General features: G+C 40.0%; 1 protein-coding gene across 2 annotated transcripts in view; it reads right to left on the reverse strand.

Annotated features, from left to right (window-relative positions):
• ALDH9A1 (aldehyde dehydrogenase 9 family member A1) overlaps nucleotides 1-12,223 on the reverse strand; it is a 96,584-nt gene that overhangs the window by 67,462 nt on the left and 16,899 nt on the right. For both annotated transcript variants that reach the window (XM_082265908.1, XM_082265907.1), the window contains exons 2-3: nucleotides 7,456-7,643; nucleotides 959-1,104 (exon numbers count right to left, since the gene is read on the reverse strand). In XM_082265908.1, coding sequence (XP_082122034.1) covers nucleotides 959-1,104; nucleotides 7,456-7,636 — 327 coding nt within the window. In that variant the 5' untranslated portion in view covers nucleotides 7,637-7,643. The remainder of the gene's footprint in view (nucleotides 1-958; nucleotides 1,105-7,455; nucleotides 7,644-12,223) is intronic.

The raw sequence follows: 12,223 nt of genomic DNA on the forward strand, positions 1-12,223 counted from the left end.
CAGAGACTGAGCACACAGGGACTGGTCATCGAACTAGCAGCATTATTTACTGCATGCAGACTTTATTGGGAATGTACTCACATGCACTACCGTGAAGACTGGGCCCCAACGCTAGTCAGCTGAAGAACTAGGGCTAAAGACAGCTCACTCAAGATACCTGCCTCACAAGAACCTTGTCTATTGTCCATAGTATAAAGGTACCTCTTCATTGAAACCTCTTCAATTTCATCACTGTCATTCATATAGAGTGCACTCTAAAGTGGATACAGCCTACTGTTTACATATGAGTTATTGCAGTATTGGTTTTCTTTGCTTTTGCTGATTTCTAATGCCATTACTTATTGCTGATTTTGTGGATTATCAGGATTAGCCTAATGTAGCTGCATAGAACTCTATTCTTTGCTACTATAGCCTAGTAAACATATTGTGTAGTGAACAGTGATTGACCTAATCCTTTAACTTACTTATTTATGTGCATACTGCAACTTGTAACAATATATTGAGTTCATTTGACCACCACCAAGTGTTTGATTTTTAATACCGAATCTTAGATATGTGAAAAGGTATCTATATCTGTGCTCCCAGTAGCAGTGCAGTAGCCATTTGCTTAACCTGGTGTGTTAGTGGGGTCTTTTAGACACTCACAGCAGTGAGACTTCAGAGATAGGGATGGGAATACTGATGCAACTCTGGGCCTGTTGACTCTACCCCACGCAACATTTTCTGACCCGACTGAAGTCCTGCACGAATTGGGTAGTCACTGCCGACTGAAGGACTGTCGCAGAGAGAACACCAGTATACTTTATTACCCAGGAAAACTTGTGCTTCTTGGCTAACAGGAAAAGGTTCCAAGACTAGTTTAAAAAGTTCCAAGTTAAAAATATGACAAACATACTGAGATAATATTACTACTCAGCATTATGGCATTTAGAATGAGGTTTAGATTACAACAGCATACCCTAATAATACGGGCAGCCTCCAACAAGATACGGCCTCGCTCCATCCCAGATTTCTGGCTCCATATTTTGAAAGCTGCTTTGGCACTTTGAATGGCTTCATTGACCTCTTTCTCTCCAGAGCAAGGAAAAGTTGCAATGACACGTCCTGTTAAAATAAATTAGTATAGTAAGAGCCCAAAACTAAATAAAGTGACAGGCAGTTCCTTGTAAGTCTTTATTCTGTAAGAACCTTTGTTCCCCTGGTATAAAATATATGCATTTTCTATACACCACTGAATGGTCACATAACCTGCAACAACATAATACAGAAAAAAAGGGACCTTGACTACTAAATCCTAGCTGACAAAATAAATTGAGTGGATTGTTCTTTTAGGCACACAGCATCCATTTTAGATATAAAAACTGAACTTTGAGCAGAACTAAAACTAAACTGCATAAGATATGGAAAATCGCCTTGTTTTTGCATTGGGGCACTGCAGCCCAACGCTGCTGGTGTGAACAAGCCCGAAAACCTGCAATGAGAGAAATCTAGGAGATACCTCTAGTGATCTTCTCTAATTACCATTTGCCTGTCTGTTACACTGACCCATAGAATTCAATACCTTTTGAGTCAAAGCCCAGGAACAAGCATGCAGATCAGGAAAGTCAAAAGTACCACCTGCATACAGCAAAATATTGCAGAAATATGGTTGAAAAGCATCCACTCATAACACTTGTTTGGTTTTTCCCCAATTGTCAGCACTACTAAAAAACCATACATAATCCAACAAAAAGGAGTTGTCTCTTCTGGTCTCTTTCCCATTCTAATATAGTCATATCGGTGAGAATAGGCCCTCCTCCTGATTGCTGTAAACTAAATTCATTAATAAATATACTGGGAAACAACCAATTTGTGCAATTTTGAAAATGCTGGTTGAAAAATATGCACATGAAGATTTCAGTTCAAGGCTTCATTCTTCACTGAACCACAATATTAAAGCGGAACTAAACCCATCGATTTTAAGTGGAACTATTTGATCACCACAATCTATTTAAATTAATTTTTAATACTCAAAACCAATTCATCCATTCATCCATGTCTCCGTGCTTTTATTTGTTGAGAAGTCACTTTGAAAAACACCCCCCTAGCATTTCTAGCCATAGCCATCTTAGCCACTTGCCTACTGGGCACTTTCACCTCCTTCTTGCCCAAGCCAATTTTCAGCTTTAAGCGCTGTCGCACTTTCAATGATGATTGCGCGGTCATGCAACACTATGCCCAAATTATTATTTTTTTCACACAAATCGAGCTTTCTTTTGGTGGTATTTAATCCCTGCTGGGGTTTTTAGATTGTAACTAAAAAAATATATATATTTTGAAAAAAAAAAAAAAGCGTTTTAGTTTCGGTCAGTAAATTTTTCTCCTTCACTGATGTGCGCTGATGAAACGGTACTAATGAGGTGGCACTTATGGGCACTGATAGCCGACAGGGGTGGGCATTGATAGGCGGCACTGATTGGGGTCACTGATGGGCACTGCTGGAGCTTTACTGTAATCAAGGAGGGGGAGTTGGAGTTGTCTGAACTATTGCGCTCCCACAAACAAAATCCACATTTGGATCTTGGGAGATAAGATATTCGGTACGGTTGGAACTGAATCTCTGTTTGACTACCAGGGCGGAAAAACACTTGGTGGATGCAAGCCACCTTTTATACTTTGAAGTCTGTGCCTTATTGGTCATTTGAGGGTGACCGCCGGTTTATTACTTTGTTAATACGCAACCCATGTCTACTGGTAAATGTTTGCACACTAGTTCTTCTTCGGGGAGGGGTTGGGGGGATGGCGGGGGTTGATTGGGGGGGGGGGGGTCTGCGCCCTATCACGGATACAGTTTGTACCCATTTGGGGTGTCTGGGGTGGGGGGCGGGGCCTCTGTTCGCCCGTTTGTCCTCCGGCTTAGTTGGTCTTCTGGACTTTACACATACCTCCTTTGAAGAGGCTCAGCTATGGGACCTTGTGTATTGTAATGTTATGTATCTTCATATTGCATTCTCTGATGCTAATGTGCCAATGTGTTATATGCTTACCCACACAGTTGTGGTGTGGTACTTTTCTGTATGCTACCCCTTTCTTTTGTTTCACTGTTTTATAAAAAAACTCAATAAAAACGAATGCTAAAAATATATAAAAAAGGTTGTAAAATCACCATTAAACATTTCATTTATAAGCATACAAGCAATTTGTATTCAGGCTAAATAATAATAAATAAATATATAAGGAGATGGTATTCACGCACCTGATGACGTCAGCTCTGACGAAACGCGTCATGTGCGATAACGTCATTTCCGCCCCACTGCAACGCAGATCCGGTCGCTGAAGCGCACAGCGTCCCGGAAGCGGCCGCCAGCGAGGGACTCACGGCCCCTACTGCTTTAGATGCCTGTTACTACTGAACTAATGTGAGTACCTGCTTTTTAAACATTTGGAATAAAGTTTATTTTAAACGGTACATCACTATAATCGGCATATTCTTCTTTACATATCATCATCAACCTCACTTGAAAAGGAGATCCTATTCCCTGGCATAACAGGGGGACATCCCCCTTCCCCCTCTCTCAGGAGCCTCATAGACCACGCTGCAATAAGGCTTGTTACCCCTGTAGGGGTACATACCTCCGGTGAGTGCGGGAGCAATTGGAGGGGTGCACTTGTGTGTCTCACTCACTACTCACATCACCCCTAAAGGTTTTGAAGCACCTTAATGTCACCAAAATTGCTGCTGTTCACCGATTATTGAATATATATATTTTTTTCACATCACTGAATCACCCAGCAAGAGAAAGACTGTTGATTTGCTGTTTTTGGTTTTTTGCTGTTTTTGGGACTATCATCTCACTACATGAGCATTATCCTTTGCTACATTTATTGTTATATTTATTTACCATTAGTACAGATGTGATTTTATAATTTTATTGCACGGTTCACCTATGTATACCGGTTAAAACACACATTATATTAAGTGTGCTGTCACACACTTATATTCTTTATATACACTCTTTATACTGGCACAATTGTTTTAATTTACTATTTGCACTGGAACACTTTATCACACTCCAACAGGAGAACATTTTGCAGAATTTTTTGATACTGTTTTTACACTGTGTTTTCAATTAACACTATAGCACTTTAAACTGGAATATTTTTTACTTCTTTAGCACTTTAAATTAGGCAGCGCCACTTTACCTCACCTTACCCATATATTTTGATATAGCCTTCGGGCCATATTTTGAGGTAGGCCGCAGCCCTATCCCTCGTCTACAAGCGCAGATTTCTTTATTCCTTACTATATATATATATATATTAAACACACACACATATATACACACACACACACACACACACACACACACACACACACACATACATACATATATACATATATATATATATATATATATACACACACACACACACACACATACATATACATACATACACATACACACGAGCAGTCAACCATACAGCATAAAAAAGAGCATTTTGGCACCTAAGAGGCACAGGCGGTGCATGCAGCCCGCTGTCAGCAGCCTGTCAAAATCAATCATGGGTTGAAATATGCTTTGCCTGTACACACATCTGAGCAGTACTTACATACAGGGATGTTTGCCCGAATGCAGAAAGTCTTCGTTTGGGGCATATGTTCCCATAAACTAGTACCACTCAGATATGCCAACAGCCAAAGCGTTTTTCAACAGATTACTGATTTTGACAGGCTGATGACTGTAAGCACCCACTGTGTCTCCCGGGCACCAAATACACACGGTATGGGGAAAACACACCCTCGTTCATGGGGCCTTACTCCCAGTATTAGCAGTCAATCGTATTTCATGGTGAATTACACAAAAAACTACTACAAAACAAGACACAGTTTATTTCAGGTGAAAAAAATCTGACTGCCAACAAAACAAGCTGCAGATTGCATAACACCCATTATTCTCGGTAGTTTACATAACTCAATACTCTGCTTCTGATTAGAGACGGGAAACTGCACAAGACAGAGCACAACAACCAGTATTCTATGCTAGAGACATTTTCAGTTTCTGATTACAACTGATACGCTAAAATCCATGCCTTTTGGAAAAAGAAACAAGCTGTAAACCATACATCGTTGCGTTTTACTGATTACTTATATAAGGAGAGTATAGAGATTAGTACACCGGTCAGTTTTGTTTTTTTTGCAGTATGTGTTCGATTAGCGATGTGCACTCACTTGATTTGTCCTGATGACCATTATCTCAGGGATACATTTTGAGTTGTCACCAAAATGGAAATAGAAGATATATAGTTGTGCTCAAAACTTTGCATACCCTGGCAAATCTGGAAGTTTTGGCATTGATATTGACTGCTAATGCCAAAAAAAAATAGTGATCATATGAAGCTTTTTATTATCACATAGATGTCTGGCTCCTTTTTCAATTATAAAAATTATAAAAAACAGAAATTACCCAAATGGCCCTGATCAAAAGTTTACATACCCTGGAATGTTTGACCTTGGTATAGACAGACACACAAGGTGACACACACTGGTAAAAATGCCAATAAAAAGGTTAATTTCCCACATCTGTGGATTTTTAAATTGCAAATAGTATCTGTGTATAAACCGTCAATGAGTTTGTTAGCGCTCACGTGAATGCACTGAGCAGTCTGAATACTGAGCCATAGAGAGCAGAAAAATAACTGTCAAAAGACCTGCGTAACAAGGTAATGGAACTTTATAAAGATGGAAAAAGATATAAAAAGATATCCAAAGCCTTAAATTTGCCAGTAAATACTGTTCAATCACTTATTAAAGAGGAGCTCCAGTCATTTCTAGGTTTATTAAAAGTCAGCAGCTACAAAAAAACTGTAGCTGCTGACCTTATAATCACACACTCACCTGTCCCAGGATCCAGCGATGTGCTCACCCGAGCCATCGCTTCTCTTCCTGGTATTTCAATTGTGAGCACCCGGGTGTGACAGTTTGCGGCTTCACAAGTGCATGTGCACTGCACATGCGTGAGTTGCACTGCATCTCCTGCATGGTCCAGCAGTCTTCTCAATAAAAAGAATTTAAAAAAAGTTGAAGTTGCACATCAGTCATCTTTTAAAAACTGATGCTTGGCTTAATTCCCAAAGCATGAGTTAATTGCTTATTTAGTCTAGGCCAGGGACTCAGGAATATGGTAAAAGAAAAAAAAACTTCCCCTTTTAACTGCTCCCAGAGGCCTCTTACCTGTCATATAATCACCCCCACAAATTCACTCCTTTTCTCTGTTTAGTTACAGCCACTCCAATATCATGTGCAATGCAGAACCAGTGGTCCCACATTTTATGAGAGGAGGCAGAGGGTACATCTACGGTCCAAGGCATGAAGGACAGTGGAGAGAGCACCAACTGGTAGTGGAGCGAAGGATAATGCTCATATTTCTCCTTCTTATTGCTTTCCCCCTAGCATACACTAGCAGTGCAAGCGGGGGCAAATAATCAGTAATTTTTCTGGGAAAAGCAATGAGGCAGTCCTGACCTCAACCCAATAGAACACCTTTGGGATGAATTAGAGCAGAGACTGCGAGCCAGGCCTTCCCCTTCAACATCAGCGCCTGACCTCACAAATGCGCTTCTGGAAGAATGGCGGAACACTGTTATTCTGCATTTTCCGGGTAGGGGGCGCATGCATGACGAATCCAAGCACATGCTGATCACAGGGTCCTGGTCAATGATTGACCGCCAGCACCTGGCGATCAGCCATGAGTCTCATGGAACACAGCTCTGAGTATAAACAGCACAGAGCTGTGTTCATTGACAGGGGATCTAGTGGGTTTTTTACATTCCATGCTCTGCAGGCAATGAAAACAACTAGATACCTAGTAAAAGCAGCACACAGTGTATGCACAAACACATATGACAGTGCATATTATTAGCACTGGTCATTGTAATAAAAGGTACTGGTGATGTCAGTGGCAGTTAGTTGTTAATCCCCCCCCCCCCCCCGCCATCAGTTAGTGTCCGATGGACCATTGCAGGATTGCAGTCCCATTATAAGACGCTGATCGCCACCATTACTAGTATAAAAGAAATAAATATTCCAGTACATACCCCATAGTTTGCAGAGGCTATAACTTTTACACAAATCAATTTATACCCTTATTGGGATTTTTTTTTTTTTTTTTTTAACCAAAGATATGTAGCAGAATACATTTTGGCCAAATTCTATTAAGAACAGAAACAGAAAGCTCTATTTGTGTGAAAAAAAAAATATTACTTTAATTTGGGTACAGCATTGCATGCAGTTGTCAGTTAACGCAGCACAGCGCCGCATAGCAAAAAATGGCCTAGACATGAAGGGGTGTAAAAGATCCGGGGAAAAAATATGCATAACATCTTTCGGAGGGCAAACATGCACATTTCGAGAAGACTTTTACCTTTTATGTTTAGCATAGATGGGATACAAGAGTAAACCAGTCCTAAAGATCTTACCTGTGGTTGGTTCATATGCTTGTTCCTCTCCTACAGAGTCTACAGGCTGCACTCTGCTCCCTCCACGATAATTAAGAGGCAGGGAGTTCTGGAAGGTTCCACTGGTGAGTGTACGGCTCATGGTAATTCGGAGCTTTGGAAGCAGCAGCTGAACAAGAGAACGTGCTGAATAAAGTTTCATCAACAGCCTGAAAATTCAAGTTTAAAACAATGTACTTATTGCTGCTTAAAGTGTATCTCAGAGCAAACAACATTTAATGCATCTCTACATTACATACACAGTTTTATCCCTTTAAAAATGCTGCAAGTAAAGAAAAATACCATACAATCTGCTGGAAATCCATGGTGCTCCTGACTTCCTCTTTGTAATGACAATACAGTGCCTCCGATTAGGATGAAAGCCCCACTTGTGTTGTCAGCCTTGCCTGCTGCACTACAAAACTTTGGCTATCCCAACCCTTCTCTGCCCCGCTCCACATGCATTCATTATAGCCCAACTCTAAACAAAATTAGAATATCCACCCTTGAAGTGGGCCCCCCACGCTGCCAAGTGTTATTTGCCCACTTAGTCTAGGGACACAGGATTAAGGCCCCTTTCACACTTGTGCAACTTGTCATGCGATTTGGGACTGCAAAAATCGCATGACAAGTCGTTCATTATTTCCAATGAGACCCATTCATATCTGTGCGACGTGAAGTCGCACCGACTTCAAAGTAGTCCCTGCACTACTTTTGTCATGATTTTGATGCGTTTAGAGGAAAGGACATTATAAGCCCAGTCAAACTCACATCAAAAAGTTGCGTCAAAATCGCTGTAAAATTGTGCGACTGAAGTCGCACAAGTGTGAAAGGGGCCTAAGGAGTAAATTCTTACCTTTTTCCTCACTCCAGCCTCCTTAGCATATCATACAGTTTACACTGTGGATGGAGGAGGAGATGCTAGAGCAATGATAGGACCTCTTGTAAAATCCCCTAGACATAATGAGCTATTAATCCTTGCAGTGTGAGGGCGGGGCAACACAAGGGTGAATTTTTTACTTGTTTAAAAGTGTGTTAGTGTTACTAAACCCAGGACCCCACATTACTAGATCTAGTTTCCCACAGTACACAGAACATGGCGATGCATATATTTTAGTAAATAAATTGCTAAATATGTACCTTTTCTCATCAGCAGTATTTAGCAGTCTTGTGATGTCTATCAATGTCTGGTTAAAGCTTGTAGGAGGAGTTTTCATTATACTCTGACTGTCCTCTGAGGCTGCAGGACTCCTGGCCCCCTGTCTGGACACTGCTGATTGGCTCTGTGCTGATCACATGCACCCTCCCAAAAAAAAAAAAAAAAAACTACCAATACACCCCAAACTGAGCAAGTGCAGAGTGACTCCAAGGCTCTGTACTATCAGCAGATGTACTGGTGACAGTAAAGTGGAAGAAGGGGAGGATCAGACAGGATCAAACACCATTTTTACACAATACAGAGAATTAACCCCTTAGGTTGCACAGTGAGTATAACAAGCATGCTTTACAGACTGATTTTACTGTTGTGGGTTTAGTAACACTTTAATTTTCCTGGAATTGGGCTTTGATTCCAGCGAAACAATTCTCATTGCCTTGACTCAGAGCCTGCCCACCCACTGTATGTAGGGAAAGGGCTCTTGAGAAATGTGGTTTTGGGGTTATGCCTGGGTCAATAGAAACAACAATAATAGCTTCTCTGATAACAATAGTTTTCTTGTTTGGATAATCACCAGTTTTGTGACAGTTACTTGACTTTTTCGAGTATTCTGTACAAGCTTGGTAATATTTTTAGGTATTATGAAATTCCTTTAACATAAAAAAAAAAAAAAAATAGGAATAACAAAAAATGTCTCTTGCTGCAGGAACAATTCAAAAACAAAAAGAAAATCTGAGACGTGATCCAGATGGGGGAGAATAGGAGAAAATTTGGGTAATGTCTACACAAAACCTTCAAACTGGTTTGTTAACAAAATTTATTAACCTTTTCCTGTCCCTTTAAATAGTTCGGAACACCCAGGGGGTGGGAAGGATCGTCACATGATCTTAAGCCCCACTGGCCACCAATCTTTACCCCAGACTGAGGGCTGTCTTTGACAGTTCAGTGTTTGCAGTGAGCCCGCAGCCACATATGTGCAGCGCGTATACACTTAATTTGAATGTGCTCCATTATGTTAAGTTTAGTTTATAATACTGTAGATACCTACATCCCAAATTGTATGGTTCTAAAAAGACCAACTCCTCCTATGGGACATTGGTGAAAAGTGGGCTTGGGGGGACTTTTTCTGGTATCGTACTCAAAAATATACAGCTGCATATATGTAAAAATTGACAAATTTTATTAATATCTAAAAAAGACATTTGTGGTTTACATATTGACATTACTTTTTTAGATATTAATAAAATTTGTCAATTTTTACATATATGCAGCTGTATATTTTTGAGTACGATACCAGAAAAAGTCCCCCCAAGCCCACTTTTCACCAATATGCAGGGCGTAGGCGTTAAAGCCTATCCTTCTGCCGCCGCACATACAGGTGCATCTCATAAAGTTAGAATATCAACAAAAAGTTAATTTATTGCAGTAATTCGATTTAAAAATGTAACTCATAATTTATACAAAGTGATATATTTCAAACATTTCTTTCTTTTAGTTTTGAGGATCATGGCTTACAGCTAGTGAAAACCTAAAATTCTGTATCTCTGTAAATTTGAATATAACATAAGACCAAAAAAAAAAAAAAGGGATGTTTAATACAGAAATGTTGGCTTACTGAAAAGTATGTCCATGTACAGTATGCACTCAATACTTGGTCACGGCTCCTTTTGCATTAATTACTGCAACAATGCTTCGTGGCATGGAGGCGATCAGCCTGTGGCACTGCTCAGGTGTTATGGAAGCCCAGGTTGCTTTGATAGCAGCCTTCAGCTCTGGTGTCTCATCTTCCTCTTGACAACAGCCCACAGATTCTCTATGGGGTTTAGGTCAGGTGAGTTTGCTGGCCAATCAAGCGCAGTGATACCATGATCATTAAACCAGGTATTGGTACTTTTGGCAGTGTGGGCAGGTGCCAAGTCCTGCTGGAAAATGAAATCAGCATCCCCATAAAGCTGGTCAGCAGAGGGAAGCATGAACTGCTCTAGAATTTCCTGCTAGAGGGCTGCACTGACTTTGGACTTGATAAAACACAGTAGACCAACACCAGCAGATGACATGGCTCCCCAAATCTTCACTGACTGTGAAAAATGTTGCATTTCATTTGGAAATCAAGGTTCAGGAGTTTGGAGGAAGAGTGGAGAGGCACAGAAACTTAGTTGCATGAGGTCCAGTGTGAAGTTACACCACTCTGTGCGTAATGCATCTATATAAAATATATGAGTTTCACTTTTTGAACAGAATTACTAAAATAAATTAACTTTTTGATGATATTGTAATTTTTTGAGATGCACCTGTATGTGTTTAGCGGTCACAAAGGGGTTATTTTTTTTTTTATTTCAATAATGCCGAATTATCCAACGTAATTATATATATATATATATATATATATATATATATATATATATATATATATATATATATATATATATATATATATATATATATATATATATATATATATATATATATATATATATATATATATATATATATATATATATATATATATATATGGGCTTTTTTAACCAAATAAACCAACCAAGATACTTTAACAGATTTTAAGACCACTGTAGGACAAGGCTAGGATAGCTTAAGAGAAAATGGTGACCACCTTTAAACAGCAACTTGTTTCTCATTGTACTATAGTGAAGCCTTATGGATACCAGTCTTCCCATAGTGTTTGCTTTCAGGTGAAGTCTCAGGGTGATACAGTCCTTTGAATGACCAAGACGTTATGTTTCCGAACCCTGGAACACCTAACCTAAGGAAAAGGGGGCACTGAAAACTGCAATCTAGATCTTTAAATGTGGATATTTAACCGCTTGCCGACAACCTGCCGCAGATATACTGCAGCAGCCTGGCTCGGCTGCGCGAATCGATGCATAGGTACGTCAGTTCACAGGAGCTGTCCTGGGGGCGAGCGCGTGCTGCCGGCCGCATGCGCCGCCTCCACTAGGCAGCGGCACCGATTGCGACCTGCGACTGGCCACCCTGGATTGCTCTCCTATCAGAGAGAACAACAGTCAGCTGTTGTAAACACAACAGACCGTTGTTCTCTCTGAAATTATTACAGAGCGCCTGTGATCCTCCTATATGGGATCACAGGTCTCTGTGTTAATTTCACAAGCCCCTCCCCCATACCGTTAGAAAACACTCCCCTAGGCTCACACTTTACCCTTTGATCACCCCTGGGCAGAGATGTATAGTAACTAAGAAGAACTACTTCACTACTGTACTTAAGTACCGAAAGGCGGTATCTGTACTTTCCTAGAGTAGAATTTATTTCTCCTACTTCCACTTTTACTTCACTACATTTTTTCGATGATTTCATTACTTCTACTCTGATATTTTTTTTTTTTGTGCTGCATAGTTACTCGTTACAATTATAAAAATTACCACTGCCAGAAAAGTAGATGGCAGGTTTCATGAAGCTCAAAACATGTGTATTATCAGCGCATACGAAAATAAATGCTACTGTATTTATAAATAAAAGCTGCATTTGAAATAAAAAACAATATGATGTTCAAACTTTTGACTTCTTTCTTTAATAACTACATAACACAGTACTTGTACTTTTACTTTCAGTACTTGAGT

Source organism: Pelophylax lessonae (genome assembly GCF_965119305.1).
Source record: "Pelophylax lessonae genome assembly, chromosome: 8".
In the NCBI taxonomy this organism is placed as follows: domain Eukaryota; kingdom Metazoa; phylum Chordata; class Amphibia; order Anura; family Ranidae; genus Pelophylax; species Pelophylax lessonae.